Genomic DNA, 15,859 nt, shown 5'->3' with positions numbered 1-15,859 from the left:
AGTCCGGGAGGGAGGGAGAGGAGATGCAAGGCCACCACCTTCACTGCTTCCCCAGCTTAACTCAAGCCTGCAAGAGGAGGGCAGCTCCCATGGGAGCAGCAGTCCATGGGAAGAGGTGCAGGGAACAGGACACTGGGAAGTGGAAGAGGCAGGAACCACGTGGAGACACAGAGGAGCCCCAGGCTGGGGCTGGAGAACAGCTCCATGAAGGGCTGCCAGGGCTGGCTCACAGGGACAGGCTGGATCCTGATGCTGTTATAGGAGAGATTTAGCTGAATTCCAGCAAGGAAACCAGGGAACAGCAGGAAGCACCTTGATGTATGTGAAAGGCCAAGACTCAGAGGCCTGAAGCCATGGAAAAACAGAAGTTTTGCAGACCTGCATTTTAAGAAAAGGGTTTACTTCCTGGAACCTTGAAAAATATTCCTGAGTCACAGAAGCCCAGCAGGCCTGAGGGCTCCTCCCCAGCACGATGGGATGCAGCTCCCAGACAGCTCCCAAAGGTGTCTCCTCAGCCCAGCCCACGCTGTGCTGTGCCCTCATGGCCCATCAGGAACCAGCCAGCCGAGAATTCCCAGCTCAGGGGCCTGGCCTGGCTCCACATGGGAGCACCCAGCATGAGCCAGCCACTGAAGCAAGCCCTGTGTGATCCATCAGGCAGGGGCAGCAGGAGAAGGCAGCAGCACATGGAGCCATGATCCAGGTGATCAGAGCCATGTGGAAATGCTCAGGGAAGAACAGCACTGGACACTGCAGCTCCAGAGTCTCTTTGAGTATGAGGGGATGTGGCTTCTTCCCTCTGGGACTGCCAGCAGCAGCAGGAATCTGTGCTCCCCCCCTCACACCCCAGTTACAGTTGAACAGTTCCTGCATCCCCTTCCCGCTGCTGGGGCTGCCAGTCTGGCACCAGTCCAGCTCCACACCTCCCTCAGGAGCTCCTCTGCGATGTATCCAAGATCTGCTGGGCAATGTGAGTCAAGGCAGGGAAGGCAGAGCTCTTGGGAAATTCTTGGATGAAGTCTCTGCCTTCTTCCAAGCTCTGGCTGAGCTGGGGGTCCAGGGGGACGCAGCCTGTGGGACAGGGGAGGGAGAGTGAGAGCTCGCTCCCTTTAGGGCCCAGGTCTGCAGCCAGGGATAAAACACACTCAACTCCAGGGCAAGTGGCAGGGAAGAGCCCCCACTGCCCTCCCTGGGCTCTGCAGGAGATAATTCTCACCTCCAGCCACTTTCTCTGGTTCCAAGACCCCACCCCACCCTGCTGCTTCATGAGAGAGGCTCTCCCACCTGATTCCAGCCCTGTCCAGGGACAGGGTTCAGCCCTCAGCCCCCTTTCTCAGGAAGGCTCCAGACATTCCAACATGGTTCTCATGGATCTCCAGGCCTGTTTACACTGTCACCATGATGTCAGCAGTCAGAGAAGGCTGCTGGCATCACTACCTCTGCCCCAGCAGGGCCAGGGGCCCACTGTGAGGAGTCTGGATGGCAGAGAAAGCACAAACCTCAGCTCTGCCCAGGTGCATGGGGTTCACAGCCCAGCCCACCTGCCCCTGTGATGCTCCTTCTCTGTGCTCAGCCCTCCCAGAGCACCACGAGGGCAGCCCTGAGCAGAGCTCTGCTGCAGAGGCCACTCACCCAGGAAGGGCACCCCGGCGTGCTTGGCCAGCTCCTCGCCTCCCCCTTTGGAGAAGATGTTTGTGCATTCCTGAGGGAGGAAGAGCAGTGAGTCAGGAAGGCCAGAGCCCTGTGTGACAGGGCAGGAGCTGCCAGGCCCTGAGCAGGGCCAGCTCACCTCCACCCTGCCGCCCCAGGCATGCCCTGTGCCCTGCCCTCTCCCTCTCCTCACGACAGCAGAGCCCAAGGCTGGCAGTGTTCCCCTCCCTGGCTCATAGCATCACCCTCATGGCATTTCCCAATTCTCCACCCCACCACCACAAGGAAGGGCCCAGAGCAGCCCCAAGGCTGCACAAGAAGGTCAGGAGGGCTCACGGAGCAGTGGGGGCACACGAAGCCGCTCATGTTCTCCACGATGCCGAGGATTCGCAGTCCTGCCTTCCTACAGAACGTCAGCTCCCGCCTCACATCCCCCACGGACACAGCCTGAGGGGAACAGCAGCAATTGGGGATCCCTCTGGCCACGCCGACTCTGCCTCCAGAGCACACGTGCAGAACAAGCATCCACAGTCAGCCCTGGGCAAACCTGGGGTGCATTTTCCCCCCTCTAAACATGCTGCCTGCAGGAATCGCAGCCCCGTGTCCCACCTGAGGTGTTGTGACCAGGACTGCCCCGAGCAGCTGGTAGGGCCTCAAGGCCTCCACGGTGGAGATGTGCTCATCAGACGTGCCCGGCGGCGTGTCCACGATGAGGAAGTCCAGCTCCCCCCAGGCCACGTCGGTGACAAACTGTTTGATCAAAGCTATGGAAATAAAAGGGGCAGATAAAAAAACCCCAAACCACAACGGGTTTCAGCAGGCGGCTTGGGAGCCGTGGGACGGGGAGAGGGGACAAGGCTGTCAGCACATCGTGTGCTGCACTGTCCCCATCTGAGTGACTTCAACCCATCCTTGCGGAACAGGAGCTTCGTTCCCCCAAGGAATAACCTCTCCAGGAGGCAGCAGCACCTCCAGGAGGGCTCACAGGAGGCTCCCAGCAGCAAGCCCCGGCGTTACCGTTTTTCTTGGGTCCCCTCCACACCACGGCGTCGTCCGGCCGCTCCAGCAGGAAGCCGATGGACATGAGGGCGATGGCCTTGTCCTGGCCCACGAAGACGGGGACCCAGCCGCTGTCACACTGGTGCACGGCGCTGTCCTGCACCCTCAGCATGCGCGGGATGCTGGGCCCACACAGGTCCACGTCCAGGATCCCCACCTGGGGACAGGCACAGCCCCTCAGGGTGGGCTCGGGAGCCCCCGGCCACCCGGATTTGGGCTGCTCGCAGCGCTTCCACAACTGTCACCTCATTTCTCTTGACAGAGAAAAGGCACCATCCTTCCCAAGAATATTTCTGGGTTTCACATTCTCTGAACATCAGAGAAAGAAAACATAATTCTTATCTTATTTGCTGTGCCTGTGTTGTGCCAAAGCAGAACGCAATATGGAGATTGTTTACCCACAGTGATGGTGTTTTGTTTCCTATCAGGGCTGACAGTCACGAGAGTCTGTGCAGTTGTGTGCAGAGTTGAATGCTTGGCAGATTCAGTTTAGATGTAATGTTATTAGTATAATACGATATAGAATAATATAGTATAATAAAGTAATTAATTAGCCTTCTGGTAAGATGGAGTCAGATGCATCATTCCTCCCCTTGTGGGGGGCGCCCTGGATCCGATACACAAGAGCCACATTTGGAACACAAATGCCTTAAATTTCATATCCCTCCTGACCTCCTGCTCCCCAAGGAGCATCCCCTGGGTGTTTCCAAGTGCTTTATGCCAGAACCCAAGTGGCACAGGCTGCACAGAGCCTTTAAAAAGGCCCTCAGGGAATTCAGTCTGTCTCCTGCCCACACATTTCCTTTTCATCCCCATTTTAAGAGTCCTTGAGCTCACCCACTTCACCCCACAGAGGGAGTGACACCACAAAGCAGCAAACTCACGTCCCAGTGCCAATTTCAACAATAAATATTGCGTGATTTAATAAAATAGACAAAGGAGAAATGAACTGCAGTACCTGAACTGGATCAAATTGCATTTTCACAGAGAATCCACACACTGCCCACCAAGGACATCCACATGGAAAGGGTGGCCAAAATCCAGCCCAGCTGAGGGCAGGAGGGGAAAGGGCAGAGCCCAGCAGCCCAAAGGCTCACTCACCCTCTTCCCAGCGTGCCGCAGCGCCAGGGCCAGCTCGGTGGAGAGGGTGCTCTTCCCAACGCCGCCCTTCCCCGACAGCACCAGCAGGATGTGCCGCACCCCGGCCAGGTTGGCTCTCTCTGCAAGTGTACCACAGAGTCATGGAATATCCTCAGTGGGGAGGGACCCAGGGATCATCCAGGGCAGCCCCTGGCTCTGCACAGACCCCCAACAATCCCAGCCTGGGCATCCTGAGTTCATTGTCCAAGCACCCCTGGAGCTCTGGCAGCCTCGAGGCTGTGCCCATTCCCTGGGGAGCCTGGGCAGTGCCCAGCACCTCTGGGGGAAGAACTTTTCTTGATATCCAACCTGACCCTCCCCCGACACAGCTCCAGCCGTTCCCTGTCCCAGGATCCTCCTCGGGAGGAGCTGCGCTCTGCCCTCAGTGTAAGGCAGTGGCAAAGAAGAGCTGGAGGTGCCACAGGTTTTTGTCATCACAGCCGGGACAGTGAGAACAATGGCAATAAACACCGTGTGTGGGGAGCAAAGGCTGGTCCCGATGACCTAAGTGGAAACCGGGCAGCAGAGCAATAAACACGGGGCTCGTGAGGCTCAGCCGGGCCATGGCCCGAGGCTGACGGTGAGCTCAGGCCCTTGGCGTTTCCTTCCTCCGTGCCACACCAGTCGCTTCCTGCCGGCCCCGCGCTCCTCTCCAGCCCTCCCTGCGTTCCCTGCTGTGCTGTCAGCGCTCCCGGCTCTGCTTGGGGCTCAGCTCCCGCAGCAGGCAGCGCTCGGTACCGGAGTTCCCGGCCTGGGACAGCACAGGGGGCGGCCGGGCCGCTCCAGCCACAGCCGGCGAACGCCACCGGCCCACCGGGGCCGCGTTCCGGGCGCCCCGACCCGACCGGGCACGGACTCGACGCGCCGGGGCTGGCCCGGCAGCGCAGCGGCATGGAGCCCGCACGCACCATGGCAGAGCTCATCCGCACCTCCGCCGACGGTAAAGGCCACGGGCCCCACAGCGGGGAGAGGGGAGAACGGGCCCGGGGACGGGCAGACGGGGCCCCGCAGCGAGCTGCTCCCGGCATACCGCCCGGTGACAGCGGCGGCCCGGGGGAGCCGGGCCCGGGCTTCTGGCAAGGCTCTGCGTCACTCCCGATCAGCGGTGCCCGCCGCCTACGGGAGCCCGGCCCGGCCCGGAGCGCCCCTCACCAGGAGTCGGGCCGAACACCGCGACACCGGCTCGGCCCGAGCACCTCGGAACTCCGCGGAACCGGGTCCTGACCCCCCGCTAGGCCCGATCATTCGGCTGGGACCTCCCTCGAGAGATGGGCAGGGCCCCCCCAGACCAACACTCCAGATCCCGGTTCCCCCAGGCCGCGGCCTCTCCGCCGCTCACCCCCGGCCGTCTCCTCCATGTTTCCTCCCCGCATCACCCGCTTCCGTCTTCCGCCGGCCCACGGCCCCGCCCCCTTAGACTGACAGGTGCTGTGTCCCATCGCAAGCCACACTTTCACCGGAGAACCCGCCCTCCAATGCTTTGCAGCCAATCCACTTCTCGTGCTCCCTTCGCACCAGCCAATGGGCTTAGTGCTTTCCCTTCGCGAGCCGCCGCCCAATGGCGCCGCTCTCTGGCGATTGGCACACTGGGCAGCCAATAGTACCGGGCTCTCTCAGACCCCGCCCCCTTCGTCCCCCTCCGCCCGTGAGTGACAGAGAGCTCAGCCAACGGCGATAGGGCGCTGCGCGGCCGCAGCCAATGAGCGCCCGGAGGCGGTGCCGGGAGCGGATTGTTTATGTCCCGGGAGTGGAAAGTAGGTCAGAGCGCCGCGGGCCGGGCCGGGCCGGGCAGGTGGGCCGGGGGCTCGGGGGAGCGGCCGGAGGTGGCAGCTGGGGCTGGGGTTTGGCTGAGGGCGGGCCGGGGTTGTGCGACCCAAGCGACGTGGCCTGGCCTGGCCCGGCCCGGCCCTGTCCTGTCCGGCGGGCCTCAGCTGCCGGGACAGCCGGGCTCCGGTGCCCGTCCTCGGTGGAGCCGCTGCCTCCGCGGCCAGGGAGCCGAGCCGGACCGGGCCGGACCGGGCCGGACCGGGTCCCTCCGCGCCGCTCGGTGCCCGGGGCTGTGCGGGTCACGCCGCAGCATCGCGGGCCCCCGGAAAGGCCTCAGCGGGCCCAGGGCCCCGGGGGCGCGCGGCTCTTTGTGGCAGCGCTGCAGTGACAGCAGGAGCGGGACAGGGGCCGTGCCCTCTGCTGGCACTGCTGGGGCAGCTCCAGCCCTAGGGGCAGTTCTGGGCAAGCAGGACACTGAGGGGCTGGGGCGTGCCCAGGGAAGGGAACGGAGCTGGGGAAGGGGCTGGAGCACCAGGAGGGGCTGAGGGAGCTGGAAAGGGGCTCAGCCTGGAGAAAAGGAGGCTCAGGGGGACCTTGTGGCTCTGCACAACTCCTGACAGGAGGGGACAGCCGGGGGGGTCGGGCTGTGCTCCAGGGAACAGGGACAGGAGGAGAGGGAACGGCCTCAGGCTGGGCCAGGGCAGGCTCAGGCGGGACAGGGGCCGTGCCCTCTGCTGGCACTGCTGGGGCAGCTCCAGCCCTAGGGGCAGTTCTGGTCGAGCAGGACACGGATGGGCTGGGGCGTGCCCAGGGAAGGGAATTGAGCTGGGGAAGGGGCTCAGCCTGGAGAAAAGGAGGCTCAGGGGGACCTTGTGGCTCTGCACAGCTCCTGACAGGAGGGGACAGCCGGGGGGTTGGGCTGTGCTCCCAGGGAACAGGGACAGGACAAGGGGAAATGGCCTCAAGCTGTGCCAGGAGAGGTTTAGGTTGGATATTGGGAGAATTTCTCCGTGGAAAGGGTGGTCAGACACTGGCACAGCTGCCCAGGGCAGAGTCACCATCCTTGCAAGGATTTAGAAGCTGTGTGGATTTGGTGCTTAAGGACATGGTTCAGTGGTAGCCTTGGCAGTGCTGGGGGAGTGGTTGGACTCATTGATCCAGGAGATCTTTTCCAGCCATAACAATTCCATGTCTGACTCTGCCATCAGTGCTGGGATCTCTGTGCTGGCTCTTAGCCCCAGCCTTAGCGAGGGCGTGGGGGAGCAGGGCAGCTCTGTTGGGCTGCCATGGGTGCTCAGCAGAGCTGGAGAAGGGTTCCTGCTGTGGTTTTAGGCGCTTTCCCAGCATGGCTGTGCGAGCCCTGTGGTTTCAGTAGGTGGGATTTCTAGAGCCCTTCAAAGCATCCATGGGCAGCTGCACAGCTGGCTGTGGCTTGGCCTGTCCTGCTTTTCCAGGGGCTGCTGTCCCACTGGGACTGAGGCACAGGAGGAACTGGGCCAGGTGCTTTATGGCAGGCTCTGGGTCGGGGCTGAGCTGAGGGAGATGGTTCAAGGGTTACAGCCCTGAGGGTGCCTCTTGGTGGGGAGTTGAATCCTGCAAAGATAAACTTCAGACAGATGAGATTGGAAGCTGAGGTTCCCTGTCACATGCAGCGCAGTGGTCCTGTGTGGGAGCTGGTGTGCCTGTCAGGCTGTGCCCAGGGAAGGAGCCTCAGGAAATCTGTCTCTGATCAACATCCCAGTTGGGCTGGGAGACAGGCAGCTGCTTCTGATGCCCTGTGCAGGCTGACCTAGAACAGAGACTGGACAGAGCTAAAGAATAAAGCAGGGATTTATTAAAAGGCCTCAATGGATCCACCTTGGGCAGCACAAGAGCCCAGCCAGGGCTACACCCCAGGTGAACCCAAAATGGTCACAAAAGACCAGTCATGGGGTCTCTCACTTTGAGAAGTTCTGCTCCAAGTGCAGATTGCAGTTAATTGTCCAATTACAGCTTTAGCCCATGAATTTCCATCCTGCTTGTTTTTCTCTCTTCAGCCCACGTTGTTTGTGCTCCTGGGCTGAGATTTGGGTCATTTGTCCTTGGTCCCCAGCTAGAGAAGGAATTGTTTTGTCTCCATACTCTGTGAAGAGAGCTCACCATCCCCTAATGTGAGGCTCAGAAGTGCACACTGAAGCAGCACAGAATCTGAACAACAGAAAAGCTAAAACCTGAGGCATCACTTCCCTTCTGCCTGTTGTCCTTGAGGCAACTGGGGACAGGTCTATCACAACCCTGGTTTCCTTCCAGTGGGCAGGAAAGTGGTTTCTCTTCCTCTCCAAGCATTGAGAGCCAAGTCTTCCATCAGAGGGCAGTTGCAGATGGAGACAGCTGGGCTGCAGGGGGCTGGGGTAGTGCAGGTGGCCAGAGCCAGGACAGCTGCTGGAGGGTCACCGGGCACCAGGGAGGCTGTGTCTTGGAGCAGCCTGCTCTAGTGGAAGCTGTTCCTGCCCATGGCGGGGTGTGGAACGAGATGAGCTTGAAGGTCCTTCCAACCCAAAGGACTCTGGGATTCTGACAGCCCTGAAGCTCCCCAGGCCAGGTGAGAGGTGGCTGCCGGAGGCAGTTCCTGCAGAGGGGCAGCTGCTGCCACCACAGCTGGATACTGGGAGCGTTCCTCGGGCCAGATCCACGCCTGGCTCGGGGAGAAGTTGACCCTGGGTGGAGAAAGCGGTTGAAGTTTGCAGAGGCTCTTGACGCGCGTGGAACTCCTTGTGCCGGTCCCCCGGGGTGCGCGGTGACCCGAGGAGGCGGCAGACGCGTCAGCCGGTGTTCCTTCCGCAGCCTACCTGCGCGGGGGCGGCATGGCGCGGCGCCCGCGCAGCAGCCGGGCCTGGCACTTCGTCCTGAGCGGGGTGCGGCGCGAGGCCGACGGCCGGAACGGCGCGCGGGGCCGGGGCTGCGACTCCGACGGCCAGGTAGGCTGGGCTGGGGGTCTGGTGCCACAGGGGATGGCTGTGCTCGAGGGTCCCAGGACTGGGGAAGAGATGAGAATCTTGACTCCGTGTTTCAGAAGGCTGATTATTGTATTATGATATTATATTATATTAAAATGCTGTATTAAAACTGTACTAAAAAGAATAAAGGATCCATCGGAAGGCTGGAAAGCAATAGAAAGGAATGAATAACAAAATCTTGTGGTTGCTCACAACCTCAACACAGGTGGCTGTCATTGGTCATCAAGTAAAAACAATTTCACACGCTGGGTAAACAGTTCTCCAAATCGTATTCCAAAGCAGCAAAACATGGAGAAGCTGAAGCTCCCCAGCTTCTCAGGAGAAAAGATCCTGGCAAAAGGATTTTTCATAAAATACGTCTGTGACAACAGGGGATGTTTCCTGTCCCTGATATCAGGTGTGAACTGGCCCAAAGTAGGAAGAGTTTAGTAATGGTCAATATTGATGCTAAACGAAATGCTTTTTCAAGCATCTAATGGGTGTGTCATACATAAAGTGCATACAATATTTTTATAAATTTGTTTTTGGAAGCGGAGCTCTAGATAAGTGTTTGAAGTGGATCAGTTCCCTAATCTGACTGGCTGTGCTCCCTCCTGGGCTATGAGGGGCTTGGAGATGGTGGTGGAGATTGCAGGGCAGTGTCTTCAGACTGAAATTTCCTCACATTTCCTGCTCTGCAGCATGACCCTCACTTCTGAACCTGGTCCAGGTGTGCTGGGGATGGGAACACAGCAGGGAGAGCAAGAGTAAAACAGTGCAAGGAGTGACTGATTTGCTTCTGCCATCCTTCCCCATTTTCCTAATTCTTGAGTGTGTGAGTTGAGTTCCCTGTGCAGTGGTGGGGACTCAAGGAGCTGCTCCAGGAGCTCCAGAGCATACACTGAAGCCAGGAGGCTCTGCTAGAGCACAGTGTCCAAACCCAGGCACTGTGCTCCCAGAAGATGAGCAGTTTTCTGTCTCTGTAGCCAGGGGAATGACAGGATTTCTAGGCAGCAGTAGTTGGGAAAGTTAGAAGTTAGGAAAGACAGAACCCAAGCTCTTGGGTCTGCAGGTCGGAGAAGGAGGCCTGGGCAGTACCTGTGTAAGCCTAAGTAGTTTCAATTCCTGTCTTACAGCTGCAAGAACATGAATTTAAAGGATTTTTGTCATTAAATACCCCAGACCATAGGGGTGAATAACAAGCAGGTACACCTGAGCAGCACGTAAACCTGGAGTAACTCTGCAACCAGTGATAAGAGAATCCCTTGGGCAACACCATAACACAGGAGTGAAACTGGGCTGTGACTCTCACCATGTCCAGTCCGGGATCACTTTGGTCTCTTGGCACTGGGGAACAGTAAATCAGGTTTTTGTGTTCATGAAAGTAAACAAAAGCCCTTTAATCCTGCCCTGGGTTCCCCGTGGGCTGTCTGCAGCGCTGCCCTGAGGGGCTGCATCCGGGCAGCTCAACTGGCTCCCTTTGTTCTGCCCCCTCTCCCTTCTCCTCCTGTGCTTCCCAGCCTCTTCACAGCCTCTCCAGAGCAGTGCTTGGCTCTGCTGTGGCTGGAACCTGCCTGGTGAAAGCCAAAGCTTTAGCACAGAATTTCCTTCAGAATGTGTGTGTTCCACACTTGGGCTGTCACCCTGCTGTGACAGCTCCATGTCCCTGGCAGGCACACCGAACATACCTGCACTGCAGAGTGCTGAGAGGTCCCTGCAGCTCAGCAGGCACTATCCATGTCCCAGGGCAGGGCAATTCCATGGGCACAGCCTCCCTGTGTGACACGAGCCTGGGGATGTCCCAGCAGAGCCCTCAGGGAGCTCTGCCAGCCCAGCTCCCGTGCCCAGAGGTGCCCAGCAGTGAGCATTCCTGTTTTCCCCAGCAGCACAGCGACTCTGATTCGGAGCCAGAGTTCTCCTCCCTGTCTCCCTCCATCCCAAGTGCCATCCCTGTGACTGGAGAGTCCTACTGCAACTGTGAGAACCAGAGTGAAGCTCCCTACTGCTCCAGCCTGCACGCCCTGCACCGCGTCCGCGACTGCCGCTGCGGCGAGGAGGATGAGTGTAAGGGGCTCGGGATGGGGCCCCCTGCAGTGTCCTGTGCCCGTCCCAGCATTCCTTTGTTTACATCCTGAGGCACAGGAGGATTACCAGCCCCTGCCTGCTGTCGTGTTTCCAGGGTCAGGGCCGATGCTGTTACGGCATCGGCGCTCACCCCTGGGACCTGCTTTCTGATCCGGCTTAGGCCCCAGTGAAACAGAGCCGGTGCTTAGGGCCCTCCTGATCCTTGCAGGGGCTGGCAGGGTGCCTGGCTCTGAGCACAGGGTGGGCTTGGGCTGGGGGGAGAGCCTGTGGCAGGGCAGAGTCACCCCTTGATCCCATGAGGAGTGTGGGGAGAAGGGAGGCTCTGCCTGGTGCCAGCCAAAATTTGGCCCAGTGAATGCTGACAGCTTTGGAGCACTGATCCATCCCTGCTGGGACACTGCAGAGTAGTTCAGGCCTCAAGCAGTTCTCTGATGTGCACAGCTTAAGATTTATCCTCTTAAACAATAAGAGAAATAGAAACAAACCCACTGACAGGCCTTCAAAACAAACATCTGTCTGTGCTTTGGCTTGGGACTTGTTCCCTGAGGGTCTTTGCCCATCCTTGTCCCCTCTGTGCTTCCTCAACAGATTTTGACTGGGTGTGGGATGACCTGAACAAGTCAACGGCCACGCTGCTGACGTGTGACAACCGCAAGGTGAACTTCCACATGGAGTACAGCTGTGGCACGGCCGCCATCCGTGGCAACAAGGAGCTGGCAGAGGGCCAGCACTTCTGGGAGATCAAGATGACCTCCCCGGTGTATGGCACTGACATGGTACGTGTGGGGCACACAGAAATGCCCAGGATTTTGGACAGGGGCTGGCAGGATGAGGTTCCACCGTGGCAGATGAGGTTTGAGGCTGTCTGGAAGTGCACAAGTCCATGGGGAGCTGATGAGATGAGTCCCTGAGATTTGAGGGAACTGTTGGATGAAGTGGCTTAGCCACTATCTGCTGTGTTAGAGAAGCTGTGGGAGTCTGGTGAAGTTCCCAGTTTATAGGAAAAGAGGAAACATAACCCCCATTTTTAGAAAGGGAAATAAGAACCATCTGGGGAAGTACAGGCTGACCAGTCTCACTTCTGGGCCTGGCAAACATGGAGCAGATCCTTTTGGAAGCAATGAAAAGGCACATGGAAAAAGTGGATGTGATTGATGACATCCACCATGGCTTCACTAAGGGATTCAGTGCCCTTCTGTGATGGGGTTGCAGTGTTGGTGGAGGAGGGAATAGGAACTGATCTCATCTACCTGAACTTGTGCAAAGCATTGCTGCCTGGCTTTGCATCCTTGTCTCTAACCTGGAGAGACATGGATTTGACAGAGGGACCACTTGGTGGATATGGAATTGTCTGGATGATCACATGCAAAGAGTTGGGAGTCGACAGAGACCAGTGACAAGTGACATTGCTCAGGGGCTGGCACTGGGACCGGTGTTGTTTTACATCTCTGCTGGGGACATGGACAGTGGGATCAGGGCATCCCCAGCCAGCCTGGAGCTGACACCCAGCTGTGTGGGGAGGTGACAGCCTGGAGTGGAAGGATGTGGCATCCAGAGGGACCTGGACAGGCTGGAGAGGTGGGGCCATGGGAAAAAAGTTGAACAAGACCCAAGTGGCAGTGCTGCACCTGGGTCAGGGCAATCCCAAGCACCAATCCAGGCTGGGCAGAGATGAGCAAGAGCAGCCCTGGGAGAAGGACTTGGAGTGTTGGAGGATAAGAACTGGACATGGCCTGGCCATGAGCACCCAGAAACCCCTGGGCTGGGCTGAGCCCCAGCGTGGGCAGCAGGAGGGGGGGATTCTGCCCCTCTGCCCCCTCAGGTGAGACCCCACCTGCAGAGCTGCCTCCAGATCTGTGGCCTGGCACAGGAAGGACCTGGAGCTGCTGGAGAGAGTCCAGGGGAGCCCATGGAGATGCTCCAAGGGCTGGAGCCCCTCTGCTCTGGAGCCAGGCTGGCAGAGCTGGGGGTGCTCACCTGCAGAAGAGAAGGCTCCAGGGACACCTCAGAGCCCCTTGCAGGGCCTAAAGGGGCTCCAGGAGAGCTGCAGAGGGACTGGGGACAAGGCATGGAGGGACAGGACCCAGGGAATGGCTTCCCACTGCCAGAGGGCAGGGCTGGATGGGATATTGGGAAGGAATTGTTCCCTGGCAGGGTGGGCAGGCCCTGGATCCCTGGCAGTGTCCAAGGCTGGGCTGGATGGGGCTTGGAGCAGCCTGGGACAGTGGAAGGTGTCCCTGCCATGGCAGGGGGTGGGATGGGATGAGCTTTAAGGTCTCTTCCAATTCATACCATTCTGTGACTCTGTGAACACGACAGTGACCTCTTCCAGCATTTTAGCTGCACCTCCTCACTTAGGAAAGGAAATCAGAGCTGGGAGTCTTTAGTTCCATCCTGAAACCTCTGTCTTGGCTTCAGCAACCCCTCTGGGTGCTTTGGGCTGAGACAAAAATAGGAGGGAAGAACTGGAGGTGAAATCTTGGTTGTGTATTGTTGCTTGAAAAGGCACTGAGTTAGTGTTCGGCCTCCCAGATGGTCGGGATTGGGACATCAGATGTGAACCTGGACAAGTACCGCCACACCTTCTGCAGCCTGCTGGGCAAGGATGAGGACAGCTGGGGACTCTCCTACACAGGTAACATGGCTGGGGTGGCTGGGTGGACAGCAGTGGCACAAGAGGTGCCACCAGGCCTGTGAATCCCTTTGTTAAGGACACCAGAGCAGCTGCTGGCAGCTCACAGCCCTTGGAGCGTCTCTCCTGACCCACTTGTTGCAGAGCCATTAGACCTGGTGTGGGACTCTGCCAGGGCACCAGGGTACTTCTGTCACATCAGCACTTTGGGGTTTCAGTGCTGCTGCCTGTGCTTTGGAGTTGTAAAACCTCACTTTTGCCTTTCCACCAGCCACTCTGGGATGGGAGGGCAGGGGTCAGAAATGCAGGGATGTTTTTGGCACTGAGCGAGGCCGTACCAGCAGCATGGGAGTTGGGGTGAATTTCTGGAGTGCAGGTTTTCCACAGAATGCCATTTTTTGGGTGTGTTTTCAGGACTGCTGCATCACAAGGGGGACAAAACAAACTTCTCCTCAAGGTTTGGCCAAGGCTCCATTATTGGGGTGCATTTGGACACGTGGCACGGGACGCTGACGTTCTTCAAGAACCGCAAGTGCATAGGTGAGAGCCAGGGATGGGGTGGGAGCAACTCGAGTCTGGCTGCAGCAGGAAACACTGGCAAAGCAGAAGACCAAGGTGTGAAGTGAGTGGGAGGAAGGTCACATTTCTTGTTTAATAGATTGGGATTTTGGAAAGCTTTTCCCAATAGCTTTGCAGTTAATGGGTTGGGGGGAGGGGGGAGATCCCTCTGTATAAACTAACGTGCCCTCCCTGGTGCTGTGCCCTGGCAGGGGTGGCAGCCACAAAGCTGCAGAACAAGAAGTTTTACCCCATGGTGTGCTCGACGGCGGCCAAGAGCAGCATGAAGGTGATCCGGTCCTGCGCCAGCCGCACGTCCCTGCAGTACCTGTGCTGCTTCCGCCTGCGCCAGCTCCTGCCCGACTATGTGGACACGCTGGAGGTGCTGCCCCTGCCCCCGGGACTCAAGCAGGTGCTGCACAACAAACTGGGCTGGGTCTTGAGCATGAACTATAGCACATCGAAGCCTTCCTCCTCCTCGTCCTCGGGGAGCGACTCGGACAGCTCGTGCGGCTCGGATGCGGAGGCCTGCCAAAGGAAGAGGTGCAGGAGGACATAATGGCTCTGCGCACCACCTGGGTGGGGGTTTGTTGTGTTGTCTGCAGGGGCCAGTCAAGCCTGATGCACCTCTTCCTTCTGGGGACATCCATTTCTGTGTGTTGACAAAGATTTCTTCAGTGCTGTGGAAATCTTTGGCCTCGACATCCATCACAGGCATTTAGAAGAGCTGCTGCTCCAAGAGATGCCAGTTCTGACACGAGAAATTTGTGGTGAAACAGCTGAGCTTCATCTCCTGACTTGCTATGGAAGCCAGCACCTCTTCCTGAAGGATCTCTCGTCTCCCTGTTGGCACAGACAATGTTTAAGAAATTTGGCTTGATGACAGGAGTTGGACTTGATAATCTTCATGGCTCCCTTCCAACTCAGGATGTTCAGGCAGTCTCCTGGTTGGAGTGTGCTGGATTCCAGTCAGATACAGGACCTGACTCACTGCGCCACAGTCCCAGGCCATTCCTCTCCCCTGTGTGTGTGTAGGTTTGGTGTCTGCCATGACCTCGTGCCACTCTGGGGCACAATGGAGCAGCAGCTGCAGGGAAAGGGCCCCCAGAGACACTGCTGGGAGCAGGTACAGGAGCTGAGCTGTGGCTGGTGGTCCTCGAGCCCCTGGGGACTTTTAATTGCTTTGCATGTTGGTTTCTGCTGCTTCTCCTCTGTCCAAGACTGTGTTAAACTGTAACAATAAACGTAGAAGCTGTCTGTTGTTCCTCGTGGGGCCCCTGAAGGCAGGAGGCTGCAGGTGCTTGTCAAAACTAGCCTGGGCAGCAGCATGGAGGGGAGGTTTTGGGTGCAGCAGTTGTGTGTGAGAGCTGGAGGAGGTGAAGGCAGCAGAGATGCCCTTGTCTCTGCCCTGTGCAGGGCTCTTGTGCTTCCCACTGAAGCAGAAGTCTGGCTGGGGGGATGTTCAGTGGAGTCAGGCTGATGCCCGTGGCTGTGCACTGGAAGGGAGGCTGCAGGGGTTATAGTACCTGTCCTCTGGCAGGACATGCTGGGAAAAACACCCCAAACCCCCACCCCAGAGCCTGGCAATCAGAGCAGTCCCTCCAAAACTCTGTGGTCCTGCTGAGGGGAAATGCTGGATTAGCATCTGGACAAGTGACTTACTGTGCTGTGGCCTGATGCCACTGCCAGGGAATGGGCTCTGTGCTCCCACAGGGCTGGTGCCAACCCAGGCCAGTCCCTGCAGGGCCTGGAATCAGCCCATGGGCTTTTCCCCAGCCTTTGAGATCTCTGGTTGATTGAGGAGTCAGGGCTGAGCTGGTGCTGTTGGTCTTGCAAAGGGCATTGGAAAGTGGACCAGGGCTGAGGTGTGGGTGGGAAATGGCTTTTAACCAGTTCTCTCTGTGGGTTTCCTTCCAACACGTTCCAGCTGCTGCCTTCTCTTCTGCTCCCATCACAGACCCCCCCACAGGCTCAGGTAAAACTTCTTGCACCA

At 58.3% G+C, this 15,859-nt stretch overlaps 2 protein-coding genes across 7 annotated transcripts; one reads left to right on the top strand and one right to left on the bottom strand.

Moving 5' to 3' along the window:
• Positions 1–225: 225 nt before the first annotated feature.
• NUBP2 (nucleotide binding protein 2) lies at positions 226–5,266 on the bottom strand. 2 transcript variants are annotated; one of them, XM_041406880.1, is made up of 7 exons: positions 5,189–5,266; positions 3,811–3,929; positions 2,668–2,866; positions 2,260–2,414; positions 1,987–2,097; positions 1,633–1,702; positions 238–1,071 (listed from the first exon to the last, which is right to left on the bottom strand). In XM_041406880.1, the coding sequence occupies exons 1-7, from the start codon at positions 5,220–5,222 to the stop codon at positions 929–931; spliced, it is 831 nt and encodes a 276-aa protein (XP_041262814.1). In that variant the 5' UTR covers positions 5,223–5,266; the 3' UTR covers positions 238–928. The 2 variants fall into 2 exon arrangements, with proteins under 2 accessions (XP_041262821.1, XP_041262814.1); XM_041406887.1 differs by lacking the exon at positions 1,987–2,097 and having other exon boundaries at positions 226–1,071.
• A 301-nt stretch (positions 5,267–5,567) lies between these two features.
• SPSB3 (splA/ryanodine receptor domain and SOCS box containing 3) lies at positions 5,568–15,123 on the top strand. Of its 5 annotated transcripts, none has more exons than XM_041406778.1 (7): positions 5,568–5,603; positions 8,440–8,573; positions 10,475–10,655; positions 11,265–11,452; positions 13,209–13,311; positions 13,723–13,848; positions 14,079–15,123. In XM_041406778.1, the coding sequence occupies exons 2-7, from the start codon at positions 8,460–8,462 to the stop codon at positions 14,423–14,425; spliced, it is 1,059 nt and encodes a 352-aa protein (XP_041262712.1). In that variant the 5' UTR covers positions 5,568–5,603; positions 8,440–8,459; the 3' UTR covers positions 14,426–15,123. The 5 variants fall into 5 exon arrangements, with proteins under 5 accessions (XP_041262712.1, XP_041262722.1, XP_041262748.1 ...); XM_041406788.1 differs by having other exon boundaries at positions 5,597–5,641; XM_041406797.1 differs by lacking the exon at positions 5,568–5,603 and adding an exon at positions 7,733–8,197.
• The last annotated feature ends 736 nt before the right edge of the window (positions 15,124–15,859 follow it).

The sequence above is a fragment of the Onychostruthus taczanowskii genome, unplaced genomic scaffold (genome assembly GCF_017590055.1).
Source record: "Onychostruthus taczanowskii isolate IOZ18803 unplaced genomic scaffold, ASM1759005v1 scaffold10, whole genome shotgun sequence".
Lineage (NCBI taxonomy): Eukaryota > Metazoa > Chordata > Aves > Passeriformes > Passeridae > Onychostruthus > Onychostruthus taczanowskii.
This window is presented reverse-complemented; position numbering and strand designations above follow the sequence as displayed.

Bases quoted from the DNA above. Each gene is read 5' to 3' on its own strand.
- NUBP2 (XM_041406880.1), bottom strand. From the start codon at position 5,222: ATGCGGGGAGGAAACATGGAGGAGACGGCCGGGG. The intron at 3,930-5,188 runs GTGAGCGGCGGA...GTACACTTGCAG, and splicing joins CATGGAGGAGACGGCCGGGG to AGAGAGCCAACCTGGCCGGG. The intron at 2,098-2,259 runs GTGGGACACGGG...TGTTCCCCTCAG, and splicing joins TCCTGGTCACAACACCTCAG to GCTGTGTCCGTGGGGGATGT.
- SPSB3 (XM_041406778.1), top strand. From the start codon at position 8,460: ATGGCGCGGCGCCCGCGCAGCAGCCGGGCCTGGCACTTCGTCCTGAGC. The intron at 8,574-10,474 runs GTAGGCTGGGCT...TGTTTTCCCCAG, and splicing joins GCTGCGACTCCGACGGCCAG to CAGCACAGCGACTCTGATTC. The intron at 11,453-13,208 runs GTACGTGTGGGG...TCGGCCTCCCAG, and splicing joins CGGTGTATGGCACTGACATG to ATGGTCGGGATTGGGACATC.